Source organism: Cucurbita maxima, unplaced genomic scaffold (assembly GCF_002738345.1).
Source record: "Cucurbita maxima cultivar Rimu unplaced genomic scaffold, Cmax_1.0 Cma_Scf00024, whole genome shotgun sequence".
NCBI classification, from domain to species: domain Eukaryota; kingdom Viridiplantae; phylum Streptophyta; class Magnoliopsida; order Cucurbitales; family Cucurbitaceae; genus Cucurbita; species Cucurbita maxima.
The window spans coordinates 3,259,890-3,276,977 of record NW_019272040.1 but is presented as its reverse complement, the minus strand read 5'-3'; the positions used below and the strand labels follow the sequence as shown (position 1 = coordinate 3,276,977).

The window sequence follows — 17,088 nt, the reverse complement described above, 5'->3', positions numbered from 1 at the left end:
TTAAAACGTGTCTACTAGGGGAAGGTTTCAGCGATGGATCTGGGCTGTTACGATACTAATCCACACTTTAATCCAAACAAAGCTTTATTCAAAATGCAGAACCACAAAGAACACTATGCTTCCCTCGTCTTCTTTAAAGAATGTATGGTCAGACTGAAAAACAACCTTGAGAGAAGAGATGACATCCCAATGTATAAAATTATTTAATTTTAGGTATTTACAGTGTCTGTGTTAATAAACGGTTTAAGAGCAGGTTGTTTATATCATATAAGCATCACTTGAGTTTAGAGAGAATGTAGTGTTGTCTAGACATTGGCCTCATTTGCTACCACCATCATCACCACCATACTCAGTAGAATTACCATTCCAAAAGGAATTCCTACCTTTGAACCGTTCGTCATCTTCATCGTTTTTCAACGTATGAATGCTATGAATATTTGCTCCAAATCTAGCTCTTGACAATGGTTGCTTCCCACGGGTATTGTTTCCGTTCGTTGTTGCAGTTCCTTGGTTTGGTTGGGGGACATGGCGCCTCTCTACTTCTGAAAATTCACTACCTGATAGATATATATATATAAACATATTAGAGAAAAGTTCATTTCTAACTCTATACTTACTCCAATGGCTGAATTTTCACATACTTGAAGAGTAAAAAACTAAGCCACAAAATCACCCAAACCCAACCATAAAAATACTCAAAGCCAGCCACAAAACCTGAAACTAAAGTAGACCCTTTGAAAGTTAAGAGACCGTAACAAAATAATCCTGAAAGTTCAAGGGTTAAACCAAGATTTTAACCTTAAAAAAAACATTAACACTCATGTGAAATTTCTATTTTAGGAAAAGAAACTCACTATACTGTCGCACATCTCCTTGAGTTTCATGTCTGGTACCCCCAAGATAGGAGAATGGATTCACATAAGATAAAATCCTTCTAACGAATGCAAAGTATCCATCACCGTTTTCATCTGAAGATACACCATTGGCTGCAGAATTTCTTTGATCAGCAGAGGAGGATGCTCCCCTGAAATCACGAGTAACTCCCAGATGTCGAACCATTATCAATGATTGTCTATTAGATAGGCCCAAGTAAGACAATGATTTCTCCAAATCTGCAGCAATTCAAATAATTAAGACAATGGTCAACCACGAGCTTCCCAGTAAGAATCTTCATGCCATTAAGTATTATAATGATAGATTCCAACAAAACTTCAAATAAGGAAGTTAAAGAGTTTAATGAGGTCCACAGACCAGAAAAACACCAATTTGAGCCGGACTATTAGCTATAGTTATAGAATCATAGATGAATCGTTTGAAAGATCTGAACATCAGTTTCAATCAATACCAGCTGATCCTTAGTCCTAATCAGTGGATGCCAGTCCAGTTGATATTTTAGTAAGGCACACAGCAAGGGTTTCATGATAAAAACTCATAGATGTGTCACCATACTTCTAGTATTTCATTTCAAAGAAACAGGGGTACTAACATGTATTCGAAGTGCCATATAGGTTGGATGTTCTAATTTCAAGGAGGTGCTAGAATGGCAACAAAAACAATTGCAGGACTATGAGTATTACGCCGTTTAAAGATTATTTACATGAAACTTGAAACGTGAATGGTGAATTCAATAATAGAGTCACTTTTTGTATGGGTTTGTATTGTTGGATTTATGAAAAGTTCTTGTTCATGGTTGTTCTTTACATAGATATCTTTGCTGTTTTTAATTCTTATTTTTCACTTTCTTTGGGAGTTTGTATCACTTGAACTTTTAACTTTTTTTTCATTATATCAATGAGAAGTAATTCCTTGTTAAAAATAAACAGTACAGCAGATCAACTTTCAAAGGAGGATGCTACATTTCTATTTCTCTCCTCCGTGGTGTATTAGGTGTGCTTCTAACTCAGAGCATCTTGGACACCTTTTTCTTATTGCTCCTTTGCCTCAATATATCGAATGGTGACTTTAGAAGCTTTTGACTGGCCTTTGAATTTTCCTAACAAGTATGATCTTGCTACTATTTTGGTGGGACATCCTTTCCAGAGAGCGAAGAGGATTTTGTGGCTTGCTATCATAGAATTTTCCTCTGATTTCTTTGCAGCAAAGAAATGGAAGAAATTTCGGAAACTCTTTATCTACTTTTGATCAATATTCAGACCTAGTAATTCTTCATGCTATGTATTATTGAAAGTGTAAGCACCCTTTTACTGATTATAGCCTTTCTTCCTTGATGTCTAATTGTTGAGTTTTCACGTAACCTTTAGGCATTGGGAGTTTTTACTCTTTTATTTTATTCATCAATAAAATTATTAAAAAAAAAAAAACAAAAAAAACAAGACTTGTCACATGGTTTGTTAGATTAACTACGTAACATATTTTCATATCATGCTCTAACACGTTCTAGTCTTCTAGCAACGTTTGTTTAATATCACTAATGATTTTACCTTTTTCCAAGCCTCTCAGGTTAAAATTTTAATTAGGCTTTAGTCCTAACACTAAATAGAATCCTAACCCATACTTCAAACTTCAAAGACAAACAAAAGTAATTTATTAGAAATATAAATTAAAGTTTTAATATTATTAGGGGCCAAATGAAAAAATAAAAATCAATAATATATGAGGATCTATTGAATTTAACCAAGTAATAAATATTCAGATCATACCTTGATCTGTGAAAACCTTGCGTGGATATGGAACAGCTAAATCATAAGATCCAAAGGTACTTTCCTGACTGTTATCCACGTAGTCTTTGACCATTCTCAAGGTGCTTGTCTTGGAGAACTTCTCCTGGAGGTTAACACCATTCAGCAGCCGAATGTTTAAATGAATATCACTTGAAGTGTAGTTCTTGGGGGCACTGCCATTTTCAATAGCATTATTCTCATCCACAATTTTGTTCTTTTCTTGTTGGGCCACTTCCTTGGTTTCTGGAGGAATTGGTCTTGAAGCTCCTGATTGACATGACTCAATATGGTTTGGAATGATAGGAGAGTCGTGCACAATTGTGGAAGTATTTTCAGAAGAACAGTTTTTCTGGCCTCCAGGATCAGCCAATGAGCCTTTATTATTCTCAGAAGGATCAGGGGATTCATTATTATTCCCAACGCTCACAGAATGATGTACAGTGTACTCCTTAACATCTGATTTGATGTCTTCCTGCTAAAAATTTCAAAATAAAATGGAACCGATTATAAATAATGTAACCCTTTAGCCTGAGGTAAACAATGTTGATACCATACCTTGACTCGTTTTTCAGGCTCCTTCCTTTTTTTAGAGGAATTTTCAGTCCCTTCCTCTTCCTCTGCTACACAACTATTGACACCCAGATTAGTCTCTGAGGAATCAATATGATGATCTGCAGGAGAAACAGCTGCCAAAGAGGAACTCCCTGAATCAGATGGCCTCGAAGTAGATGCCTCAGACTTCTTTGAAGCAAGGGCTGCCGTCAAAACAGATGCGGTTGTTTCCTGCAGTTCATCTTCAGATATAACTAAAATGTTTTGGTGCCTCAGACTTCTAAGGATGGATTAAGATTAAAAATATTTCACAAAAGATAGGAACAAAATGAGAGTCCTAACTTAACTAATTTTCAATCACATCTTAATACCTCATAATATTTCATTTTTGAAAAGCTATGAAAAAGGAGAAGGGAAGAGAGAGAAAAGGAATAAAAGGGCCAAACATGAAAAAGTCATGTAATCCGAAAGATCAGTATAAAATTAGTAAAAGTTGCCACCTCATTTATAGTTTGGTACATCTTTTTTTTTTTTTGTTTTTTTTTTTTTTAGTCAACTAATTGTCAAATTAAGTTCGGAACCACTTCATAGTATTTTCCAAACCTCAAAAACTAAAGTGCCCTTTTGAAACCTTACAGACCAAATAGATGCCAGACTCAAATTTCAGGGATGAAAAGTGCATTTTGTGCACGATTCTTCTAATTTTTCAATCCAACTACGTTGCAAAATGTCTTTAGTGGCGTTCTCCCACAAAACCAGCTTAACCACAAAAATCTAAACTGAGTAGCAAGAATACAGGGGATAAAAAGATGTTACAAGCTCCTTCATGATTTTTACAGTTGTCTAGGTTGAAGGACCTAAACTTTTTTCAGGAACCTTTTATCTTTGTCTTCTAATGAGGGGCTTTTCGTGGATGACTAAACATTTTAGTATTTATGAACTTAGTTGATTTTGTTGGATTGTAGTCTCATTCTATAGGTAGTTTTTTTGGATTCCTTCATTGATAGGTTTTTCTTTTGTATGCTCTTGAATATTTTTTTATTTTTCCCAATAAAAGCTCAGTTTTTTTAAGATAGATAAATTAATAAGAAGTGGTTTCTCCCTTTCAAATCACATTTGTAGTATGTTTATCGAACTTGAGTGTGGATAAGAGTTGGAGAAGGTCAGGGCAGCTTTCCAAGTTAGTATAGCCAATGTTTCGAAGGCATCAATCCTGATTAAGAGAGAAATCCCTTCCACATTGTTGATGAGCCCAACCCATCCATTAAGCTTCCGATCAAAAAGATTCATCCTAAGGGATAGGTTCAAATAATTGTATCCCCAAACAAGCAAGTTTTCTAAAAACTTCGACATGGAAAAGATTAGGAAGCCGTCAGTCCACTCACCCTCCCGACTTGGATTCAATTTTCAACTCATAACTAAACACGTCATCCCTAAAATTCCAGTATTTTAAATCAAGAGCCAGGGACCATTCCAGCCCATCTTGGATTACTTTTATGCGTCAACTGTAAATTTCTGATATACCAACTCTGACTTTTATCCATGAAAAGCCTCTCTCTATTTTGAATTCCCAATAATGCTCCTGGATTATCAAAAGAAGAGTATGATCTAAATGCGACTTTCAACAAAGAAGGAATAGAAGATTGGTTGTACATTGAAGTTTCAATTGAACCACCAAACATGCATTCCTTTTTTCAGCTCTTGCAACTCCAAATCCTTCCAACATCACACATTAAAACACAAAATCTGACAACTTTTACATGGTATATCACACACCAAGAATCTGTAGAGCTCCACATTATAACACAAAGTAGGTAAAAAAATTATTAAAAAAACTACTAATAGGAAACAGTAATATACCTGGATATGAAGACCCAACCATGCCTTCTCTAAATTGGAAGCCAAAACCTCAGCACCAACGAAGCCCTCTAGAATATTTCAAGACAGAAATCAAAACTTGAACAGAAACATATAATATGTTTAGCTTGTGGCAATTGAAACATCTCATCAAAAATCCTTACCATTTTGCCAAAGTTGTATACCATTGTATCCAACAGCTGTTATACATGGTACAGATTTCTGCGGGTCTGTAGTAGACTGATGCAAGGAAAAAACTTCGACCTTGAAAAGTATTAGAGATCAAGTTCATGATGTCATTTAGAAACTGGGGGAAAGAAGATATATAAAGCTGAGAAGCTAACCCAAGGAAAAAGCATAGCAATCCTATTTAGAAATCGTACAAATTCTCATCAAACACTAACTAAAAATAATAATAATAAATAAATAATACAGTTATCACCACTCCTTTTAGTATTACTGCTTTTAGACATGACAGTAGTAGGCACTGATAACTTGGATCTACACATCAAATACAATTATACCAGCTTTATAATATATTTTGAATCTACACCTTATGATTAAATATATTTTGAAAAGATCTAAGAGTTTAAAAAAGAAAACAAAATAAAAGTTCAAACTACATAATGGAAGGTGGTCCCAGTCTTGAAAATCTGAAGAGAATAAATGGAGTAGGAGATACACTAGGTTTCAGCAGGTATGCTGTTGACAGTAGCAGTTTGTTCATAAAGAAAAATGAAGGTATGAGCAAAATATGTCCTCAAAACTTCATAATCAAATGCAAACAATGCATGGAGAAAGATTTTAAGTTCAACATAAGAGGTAGAAGGAAGAGAAGAAAATTTGATGCCTCCACTTAAGAATATCCATACACAATAGAGAATTAGATGAGTGGTTGTAGCTACATATTACATTTGTTTCACGGATTTCCATCATATCTCCCAAGAAGACTAGTTAATTGGAGGCAATTTTTTCAACAATATGTTTCTTCAACATCGTTGTGGAGATAAAGAACTAGCAACCCGTCCTCCCCACAAGACATTGAATGAAGTAATTTGGGGTTCAAAATTCCTAAAAATGTCCCATGTTTTTCTTCACCCTAGCATCTACGGCCGTTGTGGAAATGTAGACAATAACTGTTCATTTGATTGTGGAAATCGTTGGAACCAATTACTCAAGGATTCAGTCTGTCTTGGTGTCTCCACAACAAAATACAAGATTACTCTATGGTTTAATTGTTGATTTATATAATTTATGAAAAAAGAAAAATTGTTAAACTAGTCAACTATTGCCATGTCAGCATAAAAAAAATGATAGAAAATTAACTAAAAAAGATTTCAAATCAACTTTTTATTATTGTAGTTAACAGAGACCCAACGTCAAGGCCAATGTGAAATCAACATTGACCAATTTTATTTTTTTTATTTTTTGAACAAGAAACAAAGGATGTACAAACCAATTTTTATTGCTCAGGTTACAATTTCATAACAGTAAGTCAAGCCATGCCCAGTAACATGCAATACAGATAACAACTGAAAAATGCTACTCAATATAAGGATACATATCGATGAAAACTGAGCAGCATCAGAGCTTCCAGCAGGAATATGCAATAAAACGCAGTATTTTGACACTGATTCAGCCACCTGGTAAACCATCAAACGAAGGAACATTAATCGTCAATTCAAGTATTTGAGACTCCAGATAGAAGTTTACCCTTGAACTTGTCCAAGTTGAACTTTCCAAACTGCTTGATTCAGCATCATCACCTAAATAAAATAAAAGGGGAAGGAGAAGGATAAATTACAACAGCACAAAATTCAAAATTCTCATAGTAGTCAGTTGTTATAATATCTTGAGATTGTTGATGGGTTTTGGAATAGAAAACTGAGAAGAAAATAGAGATTAAAATGTTCTTCTATAGGTAAGTGCGGTTGTAAAATCTCAAGCTAAAGAAACCCCAGGAAATTCAGGAGTCTTAGACCTTTCCTCACAGAATCTAGTTGAAGCTCCCCTTCCAATTACCATTCATTGGACCCGATAGAAAAATGACAATTAGGTGCAACACAACCTTCCTCTCTCCCAATGATTTCCTAATCAACACCCTGGCATGGCCCATTCTCCTTACTTCTATGCTGCAGGACCTCACATAAATAGAACATCCAATCCATCACACATTAGTTGTTTAACTACACAGAATTCTCAAATCTTAGAGAAAACTTTCGGCTCTCTTTTTTCTTCTTTTCCTTCATTTTTCCTTTTCCTTTTTTCTTACTTTTTTTCCTCTCTCTCTCTCTCTCTCTCTCTGCATCTGCCAGCCCCGGGGGAATGGATATTCATGTTAGTCTCAAAGAAAATGGGGTACGAACTAAGTGGAATATACAATATTAACGGCAAGTGTCACCTGTGATAAAAGCATAAGGAAATTTGTAAGTGCTAGAAAAGAATCCCACATCACAAAATACTTTTTCCCATAGTTGACTGAATTTGTTAAAATAAGAAACAGGGAAACTTCATTAAACAAAACAAGAGTGGAAGATAACGTGAAGGCCTTATGGACAAGGGATCCCTAATCCTGAAAAGAGAGGTCAAACAAAAGGCCTCCGATATAGATTAATGAGGAAAGATGGAATATTACACAAAGATGTGTGTAAGGCACTCCATGTGTCAATATCTTTGGGGGGCTAAAACCCAATGGTAATACAACCGAGAGAGCACTTGAACATGAACAAATTTGCAGGCCTACTTGAGTACTGAGCATTAAAGTATAAGAACTGAATTCCTTGCAATAATGTGATTAAGAAAAACAGAATTCGCCTAAATTTTTGCACACCTAGAACTAATCGTCCATATATCCTTGGATTTGGGTAAGAAATCAATTTTTATACGGGCCCATAATAATTCACCTATCCTGATAACCATAAAAAAGGAACGAACAAATAAACTGATCTTGAAGGTGCTTTTCCAAGTAGAAACTCTAGGTTGGCTATATATCTAAGTAGAAACATACAGGGAAAAAGGGAGAAAGTATAGATATACATCATCACTTCGACCAGTTACTCCCCCTCTACTTAAGGATAACAAAAGTTGACTTTCCTCCTTCCATCTAAAAGACGTCCAAATCAGAAAAACCCTTGAGTAAGGTAGAACGACTAAAAATTTACCGGAAATATAAACCACAAATAGTTTTCTTTGATTTTTGGATTCGACAATTGCTTCAGCTACGGATCCCTTGAATGCCAGTGATGATATAGACTGCTCCATCTGCACAAAGAAAGAATAAACAACAATGGCGATGAGGCAAAATCGCAGCCAGTAAGAAATACAAAGAGAGACAGATTTTAAAACTAAACCACTCAAGAAAAACTACATAATCATGAGAAGAATCAAAATATGAACAATTCAATTATGTCCCCCGTGATAAAATCAGGACCCGTCTTCACACAGCCCCTTCAATCTCCATTCGTCTATCCACTTGCCACTGGCCGTCAATTCCAAAAGCAAAATTTGATGACCTATTACAAGAAACTGAAATTCCGATCACCTGAGACAAATTCAGTGGAGATTGGACTAAGAAATTTCAGAAGGATGAGCTGATTCTCTGTTGACAACCCCGACGCGCGGTCACGAGCACAGCAACGGACATTCGACGAAGATTTTTCTTTTTTTCGCGGGTGTAAAATTATAGGTTAATCCTTGTTTCTTAAACTAACAAAATTATATATATTATATATAAAATTAAATGATTTAATAAAGTCGATTTAGATCGTAAATTATTAAAAATTTAAAAAATTAAAAAATTAAAAGTTTAATATTATATATTTTTTAAGATTAAATCTGTCCGAACTAAATTTATAGTTTAATTTATTTTTCATATAATAAATATAAATTTTGTTGGTTTAAATGTTGGGCTTCAATAATTGAAGAACAAGTAGTAATTAGGCTAAATATTGAGTTAGTTGTTCCAAAAATTGAATAGGTTGATTAATTACTCTATCTCAATGTTCGTATCGTCTTTGCCCTAAACGATCAATATTCACTGTCAATAAAAATGTGTCGTTTTACTAAACTGTTCAACAACCAAAAAAAGTGGAGTCATAACCTTTCTTAATACGAGGCAAACTAAAGATAAATTTCATGAGAAGTTATTATAAAATCTAGCATTGAGATAGATCAATGGAATTTACGTGCCTGTATTTTGAAAATGACATTTCGAGATTTGACCGACTAATACACGATAGTAGTACATTTAGGTAATGATAAGGTTGGAGCGTGTGGGAATGTTCTAGTAAAGCAAGAGTTCGTTGCTCTGAGTTTTTACTTCGTTTATTTACTTAGTTATTTTTCATTTTTATTGCATCGCCAAACCCGACTTCTTTTAATGCATCAAAAGTACGAGATTTCACGTGGAATCAACTTGTCAATACAATTTACTTATACTCAAGTTATGAGATCGCATATTGTTTGGAGAGAGGAACAAACCATTATTTATAAGTATGTGAAAATCTATCCGTAGTAGATGTGTTTTAAAATGGGCTGTAAAGGGAAAACTCAAAGAGGACAATATTTGCTACCGTTTAGTTTTGGGCTGTTACAAATCGTATCAAAGATAGACATCGAACGGTATGCCAGCAAGGATGCTGAGCCCCGAAAGGGGGTGGACACCAAGTAGTGTGGTAACGAGGATGCTGATTTCAAAGAGAGTGAATTGTGAGATCTCACATTGATTAGGAGAATTAGTGACAACATTTTTTATTTTATTTTTTTTGTAAAATAAAGGAGGTGGATTCGATGTGATAAAAAAGTTTCTATAATATTCTTAAATTTTAAAAAATATATTTTTCATTAATTTTTGAAAGTAGGTATCATTTCTTGAGATAAATCCATGGCGTTGGCGAAGCCTTGTATAAAATATTTGAAATTTTGGTAGCCTTTGACTACCAATAGGGCCGATCATATCATATGATTTTGCCCCAATCAAGATTTAATTCACAATTCCCAATTCAACCCTTTTCGATCCGTCGGTTACAAATTCTATTTCTACGATATGATCCCAAAAGGATAAAACGTGAAATTCCTTTCTCCAACAACAGCTCCGGAAAATCAGCCCAATTTATAGAATTCAGATGGTTAAATGCGTTCTCTGACGGCTGCAATAACTCACGTTCAAGTTGGGAAATCTTCTCATCCATTGATCTCTACTGCCCATCGCTTGTTTCCGACTTAAATTATTCTCTCTAATCTTGTTTGGAGAAGATAATGAGCAGTTTTAAGGATTTTTGTTCGAAAAAGACCGTAATCGGTCTTGGATTGGGACAATTTTTGTCTCTTCTTATCACTTTCACTGGCTCTGCATCCTCTGAACTCGCGAAAAGAGGTACATTCTTCGTATTTTTCTGCGTCTTTTTCTTGGATTTTCATGTACTATTCTAAGTTGGAAATATGAGGATTCTGTGCAATATAAATAGTTTTGGTTTGAACTTCAACTTGTCTGGGAAGAACAGGGAGTTGTACAAAGCGCAAATGGAAGATTTACTTTCCTCTTCATATGATTTAAGTTTTACTTAATTTTAAGAACTCGTACAAAAGTCTAGCTTAAACAATATCCTCTATGAGGTTAATTCTCACCCCCACTTATTGTTGAACCCAATCACTTTAGCTTAAGCCTTTTGATTTAGTGGTAATTGAATAGTTTACTTTTTTGGAGCTAAATAAGAATTCGTGGCTTGTGATATCTCACATTCGTTGGAGAGGAGTACGAAACACCCTTTATAAGGGTGTGGAAACCTCTCCCTAGTAGACGCGTTTTAAAAACCTCGAGGAGAAGTCCGAAAGAAAAAACTCAAAGAGGACAATATCTGCTAGCGGTGGACTTGGACCGTTACATGGCGACATTCTTATTAACACTTCATACTATTTTGGGCAGGAATTAATGCACCGTCTTCACAGTCCTTTATAAACTATGTCCTCTTGGCCATTGTCTATGGAAGTATAGTGCTCTACCGTAAGAAAGCACTCAAGGTGATTGTGATTCTTTTTGCTTTGATACATTTTGGACTGATTGAATGGCTACCCGTTGAAATTTGATAGTTGATGGAGAAAGAAGCTAAACAATTGAATGTTCCTCATATTGTTGATGAAGTTTTCCAGACTATATTTTCTTGCTGTTTTTGAATTGTTTTGCATGGCAATAGCGAAGTTCAAAATATTTAGAGTGGGCAGGCAGGGTTTCGGTTTCATCTTTTGTTCAGTCTTAGTTTACATAGAGCACATGTTGGGCACCAAACATAGTAATCGTAATGCTGTCATGAAAATCTTTTAAAGTTCACTTCGTGCACAAAAGTTTAACTTAGATATAGCTACCTTCGTTAGATAGATGGCTAAAGGTGGCCGTTGCATCCTATAATAATTTGGCTGTTGAATTAGAGTGAATTGTTGAAAGCTTGATTATACCAACTGCTATTTGTGAGATTCCACATCGGTTGGAGAAGGGAACGAAACATTCTTTATAAGGGCATGGAAACCTCTCCTTAGTAGACACGTTTTAAAATCGTGATGCTGACGGCAATACATAACGGGCCAAAGCGAATAATATCTATTAGCGGTGGGCTGGGGCCATTACAAATGGTATCAGAGTCAAACACTGGGTGGTGTGCCAACGAGGACACTGGGCTCCCAAGGAGAGTGGATTGTGAGATCCCACATCGGTTGGAGAAGGGAATGAAGCATTCCTTATAAGGGTGTGGAAACCTCTCCCTAGTAGACGTGTTTTAAAACCGTGAGGCTAACGGCAATACTAACGGGCCAAATCAGACAATATCTGATAGCAGTGGGCTTAGGCCATTACACTATTTCTTTGTGCAACGCTGGATCGTAAGGTGACATGGGAGCCCCTAATCTATTAGACATTTTCCACATGAAGATGTCAGAACTCCTTGTGTTTAGTTTAGCTATTCATGTTATGCGGTTGATATTCTTTTCTTTTGCTAATTCATATCTCTGATGCGTGAATTTCTTACTTATCTTCTTTTTAAATCTTACAGGCCAAATGGTACTTCTACGTACCACTAGGATTGGTAGATGTAGAAGCCAACTACCTTGGTACGGAGATTTTTTTTTTGTCTTGACGATATTCTTTGATAAAACGCAACGTTATAGGACATACCAATATTAAGAACGTTCTTTCGCGCTGTGTGTTCTTCTTGTAAAAGAGGATTTTCATGAACCTTCTCTAATCATCATTGCCCATGAGTCATGAGCTATAGAAGTCTATATATATATTAGTCTTTACTTCTTCTATCGTAATACTTTGCCTAAATGTTTAATAATTTGATACTGACGTTGTGCTGATGTGAGGTGCAGTTGTGAAGGCCTATCAGTACACATCTCTGACAAGTGTCATGCTGCTGGATTGTTGGACAATCCCTTGTGTTATGCTGCTAACCTGGCTTTTCCTGAAAACAAAATACAGATTCAGGAAGATAGCCGGTGTTGTTGTTTGTGTTGCTGGTCTTGTCATGGTCATTTTTTCTGACGTTCATGCTGGTGACCAAGCTGGTAACGGCACGAACACCATTAAGTCCTCTCTTCCTCTCTCTCACCTTACCCTGTAACAGCCCAAGCCCACTGCTACCAAATATTGTCCTTTTTGGGTTTTTCCTTTTGGAATTCCTCTCAATGTTTTAAAACGCGTCTACTAGAGAGAAGTTTCCACACCCTTACAAAGAATGCTTCGTTCCCCTCTCCAACCAATGCGGGATCTCACAATCCACCCCCCTTGGGGGACCAGCGTCCTCGTTGACACACCGTTCAGTGCCTGAATTTGATACCATTTGTAATAGCTCAAGCCCACTGCTAGCAGATATTGTCTTCTTTGAGCTTTCCCTTGAGGTTTTAAAACGCGCCTACTAGGGAGAGGTTTCCACACCTTTATAAGGAATGCTTCGTTCCTCTCTCCAACTAATGTGGGATCTCACAATTCACCTCTCTTGGGGGACTAGTGTTTTCATTGACACACCGTTCAGTGCCTGGCTATGATACCATTTGTAACAGCTCAAGCTCACTGCTAGCAGATATTTGTCCTCTTTGGGCTTTCCCTTCCGGGCTTCCCCTCAAGGGTTTAAAACGCGTCTACTAGGGAGAGGTTTCCAACCCTTATAAAGAATGCTTCATTCCCCTCTCCGACCAACCCCAATTTGATTTTTACGACATTCTATTACATCTGTAAGCATTTTCATGATGAACCTTGCAAAATGATGTTTCCTTGTACTTACATGCACCAATATGACCTGCAGGAGGAACCAGCCCACTTAAAGGGGATGCTCTTGTTATAGCTGGTGCTACCCTTTATGCTGTTACTAATGTCAGCGAGGTAAGGCCACATGTGTGCAGTAGCAGTTACTTTTTCCGTTACAGATAGACTCAAGCCATTTGTTGATTGGTTTGTGATATACAATTATTGAACACGTTCTAAATGTTAGATTTTAACTTTCTGCTGAAGGAATTTTTGGTGAAGAATGTTGATAGAGTTGAGTTAATGGCGATGTTGGGCACCTTCGGTGCCATCGTTAGTGCAATTCAAATGTATCCTTAATTTTATATACGTCTCAATGTTCTATGGTATTTTTTTATGCATATACATAAATTTTATATATGTCTCGATGTGATATTGTTTTGGTTTTTTGGTCTAAGAAATGTCTCGAAATCGAGCGGGCACTAAAGTGACTGTGGTGCCTGTGGCATCTTTTAAAAGTTTATGTATCCTGTTTCCCTTGATGATTTCCTTAGAAGCATAATTGAGCGCAATGAGTTAATATCCATTCGATGGACAGCCGGAGCAGTAAGGCCTCTTCTCTTTCTCTCTTTAACTCGCACTGTCACATAGCATACCTTCCCTCCTTAGAAATGTAGTACTTCATAAAGAGAATACCTTTCAGTTTGATAAAGATAAGATGTTTTCATTTGCAACATCAAGCCGAAATGAAAATCCTATGCCAAATGCAAAAATGGGGGGCAGCTAGGAATCCATCAACCTGACATGCTTCTGCTGTTGGTTTCGTCTGTCACTGGATCTTTTATGAAGCCAAGCCGTTTAATCCATATGACTTACTTTTACTTGCCAAAACTTTAAGAGATGGGCTGCATAGATGGAGTTTTTAGTGTTAATTTGTGAGATCCCATATCGATTGGAGAGAGGAACGAGTACCAGCAAGGACGCTGGGCCTTGAAGGTGGATGGATTGTGAGATCTCACATTGGTTGGGGAGGAGAACGAATCATAAGGGTGTGGAAACCTCTCTCTAGCAGACGCGTTTTAAAATTTTTTAGGGGAAGTCCATAAAGGAAAGCCCAAAGAAGACAATATCTACCAGCGGTGGGCTTGGGCGGTTATAAATGACATCAGAGCCAGACACCAGATGATGTGCCAGTAAGGAGGTTGAGTTCCGAAGGGGAATGGACACGAGGTGATGTGCCAGCAAGGACGTTAGGCCCCGAGAGGGGGGGCGTGGATTGTGGATTCCACATCGGTTGGAGAGGAGAACAAAACATTCTTTATAAGGGTATGAAAACCTCCCATAGCAGACGCTTTTTTGAAAACCCTGAGGAGAAGTGCGAAAGGAAAAATTCAAAGAGGACAATATCGCTAGCGGCAGGCTTGAAGTATACTCAATCTCTCCTATAATTTGATACCCGATTGTTATTGTTTTCTATCTTATTTCATTCAGGCAATTCCTTTTGCTGGGTTTTCTGTGGCTATGTTCATGTTTTACTCGCTTGTCCCTGTACTGCTTCAGGTATGGATTGGAATATTTATTATCAATATTATGCAAGGTTATGGCTGAACGGTTCAGCATCTCCCAAATAGTCTGCTAGTATTTTAGATCTCTAGCACCTCTTACATTAGAATTTGGTTCTAAAAGTATGCATTTTGGCAGGTTAGCGGATCCACAATGTTGAACCTCTCTTTACTGACCTCGGACATGTGGTCGATCGTAATTCGTGTCATCGCATATAATGAGATGGTTCGTGGTCATTCGTCACCATCACGTCGTTCTTTTCTTTTCTTTCACGAGTCATATGGGACGTTTTGTTTGTCTAAATCTAGTCATTTTTTGCAGGTTGATTGGCTTTACTACTTGGCCTTTGCTGTTGTTGTCATTGGACTTATTATTTATTCAGTGTATGTAATCTCTCTTGATCTACATTTTCCACCCATCTCTTAGAATGTGCTCGTAAAATACATATATATACCGCTCGAAAAGTTCAGTTCGAACGATCTCAAGGTTGCGTTACATTATCATTCCTTCAAATCGTGGAGCGTTTATAGATGATTACCTAAATGATGGTTACTGATGAAGTTTTGAGAATCTGCCATTTTTATAGCCAACTTTAGCCATAGAAGATGTTTTTTCCCCGTCTAATGGCTACACAAAACCATTGTTATTACATTTTGTACTTATCTAATAGTGCTAGACAAACTCTGAACACTTATCTCTAAATGCAGGGGTGAAAAAGAAGAAGATCAACGTCGAGCTGACATCGCTGATGAAGAATCCGAGCACGACAAACTTGCATACAAGGAATGTCCTTCGAGAAACTAGAAACAAGGAACTGCAACCATCAGGTCGGGTAGAAAAAAATGAGTCTAGAGAAAAAATAAGTAGTGTATTTCGTAGGATGAATTAGGAAAGAAGTGTCTAATCTAATCTCGATTTAGAGTTCACTTACTCTTTTGTGGAGTTTTTTATGGGCTTATTTTTTTCTCTGACACGTTTAACATTTTGGTCGAAAATGTATGTCTTTACTGTTTATATATATGTAGGTCGATCAATATGTATTTGTTAATTATGCTTTTATTTATGTCTTATATAATAGAGTTTTTAGACCCGTAACCGTTTATTTAAATAATATTTTAAAATCAAGAAAAGAATGTTGGATATCAAACAACTCGGTTGATTATTAACTTATGAAGATCAAATTATATGAATAAGTTAACAACAAAAAAACATGTTTTTATTGGAATTTGATTATAAAAAGGTTCAATTACAAGAATTGATTCTCAAGGGACGAAAAGTAAAGCGAGGGTTAGATATTTTAATTCCCTCTCTCAAATTCCCGTCCGCTAAAGGCCGCGGATAACGATCCGCGTGCTCAACTCAAAACATGACCTCAACCGTAAAAAACAAACTCCAATCGACGGGTCACATTTACCCTCCATCATCCGAGCAATCACCTATAAATATTCGTGTGTCTCAACCGCTTCTCACATCGAAGTATTCATATTTCGTCTTTCGCTCTCAAAAATTTCATCGGAAGCCTTTTCCCGCTACCGCGTCAATGGCTCGTACTAAGCAAACTGCTCGTAAATCCACCGGCGGCAAGGCTCCGAGGAAGCAGCTAGCGACGAAGGCCGCTCGGAAATCAGCTCCTGCAACGGGAGGAGTGAAGAAGCCGCATAGATTTAGGCCGGGAACGGTGGCGCTGAGGGAAATTAGAAAGTACCAGAAGAGCACCGAGCTTCTAATCCGTAAGCTTCCGTTCCAGCGGCTCGTTAGAGAGATCGCTCAGGACTTCAAGACCGATCTCCGGTTCCAAAGCAGCGCCGTAGCGGCGTTGCAGGAGGCGGCAGAAGCCTATCTCGTCGGATTGTTCGAGGATACCAACCTCTGCGCAATTCATGCTAAGAGAGTTACGATTATGCCTAAGGATATTCAATTGGCGAGGAGAATTAGAGGCGAGAGAGCTTAGAAACCCTAGAGTTGTGATTCGCGTTCAGAATGAAGGTTAGCGGTGTTGATTAGCCATTGAAGAGGTAAGTGTTAGAGAGCTTTAAAGCTGAATCGGTGTTTAGATTAGGGTTTTCTCCATTTGGACTACGATGTTCTTGGAACAGAACTGAAAATTCTACTTGGGGAAGAACGGTGTATTATTTCAATGAAATAGTATCTGTATCAACTTTGCAATTCTATTGATTCTGTTTGGATGAGCAGACAAACGGCTAA

The 17,088-nt window shown here is 37.0% G+C and overlaps 3 protein-coding genes across 5 annotated transcripts; 2 read left to right on the top strand and 1 right to left on the bottom strand.

Moving 5' to 3' along the window:
* Window positions 1–69: 69 nt before the first annotated feature.
* Window positions 70–8,777, bottom strand: LOC111498119 (plant UBX domain-containing protein 11). Of its 2 annotated transcripts, none has more exons than XM_023149226.1 (10): window positions 8,632–8,777; window positions 8,252–8,351; window positions 6,804–6,856; window positions 6,652–6,733; window positions 5,255–5,320; window positions 5,094–5,161; window positions 3,237–3,464; window positions 2,661–3,156; window positions 855–1,112; window positions 70–557 (listed from the first exon to the last, which is right to left on the bottom strand). In XM_023149226.1, exons 2-10 carry the CDS (start codon window positions 8,349–8,351, stop codon window positions 319–321), a joined length of 1,590 nt encoding a protein of 529 aa, XP_023004994.1. In that variant the 5' UTR covers window positions 8,632–8,777; the 3' UTR covers window positions 70–318. The 2 variants fall into 2 exon arrangements, with proteins under 2 accessions (XP_023004994.1, XP_023004995.1); XM_023149227.1 differs by having other exon boundaries at window positions 2,661–3,153.
* Window positions 8,778–10,138: 1,361 nt separating this feature from the next.
* LOC111498156 (solute carrier family 35 member F1-like) lies at window positions 10,139–15,977 on the top strand. 2 transcript variants are annotated; one of them, XM_023149279.1, is made up of 12 exons: window positions 10,139–10,464; window positions 11,014–11,108; window positions 12,131–12,188; window positions 12,450–12,644; window positions 13,382–13,458; window positions 13,588–13,670; window positions 13,875–13,926; window positions 14,812–14,880; window positions 15,022–15,108; window positions 15,205–15,266; window positions 15,591–15,725; window positions 15,769–15,977. In XM_023149279.1, the coding sequence occupies exons 1-11, from the start codon at window positions 10,347–10,349 to the stop codon at window positions 15,685–15,687; spliced, it is 993 nt and encodes a 330-aa protein (XP_023005047.1). In that variant the 5' UTR covers window positions 10,139–10,346; the 3' UTR covers window positions 15,688–15,725; window positions 15,769–15,977. The 2 variants fall into 2 exon arrangements, with proteins under 2 accessions (XP_023005047.1, XP_023005048.1); XM_023149280.1 differs by lacking the exon at window positions 12,450–12,644.
* Window positions 15,978–16,332: 355 nt separating this feature from the next.
* Window positions 16,333–17,052, top strand: LOC111498177 (histone H3.2). Its single transcript, XM_023149317.1, has one exon. The coding sequence runs from the start codon at window positions 16,424–16,426 to the stop codon at window positions 16,832–16,834; it is 411 nt and encodes a 136-aa protein (XP_023005085.1). The 5' UTR covers window positions 16,333–16,423; the 3' UTR covers window positions 16,835–17,052.
* Window positions 17,053–17,088: the final 36 nt, after the last annotated feature.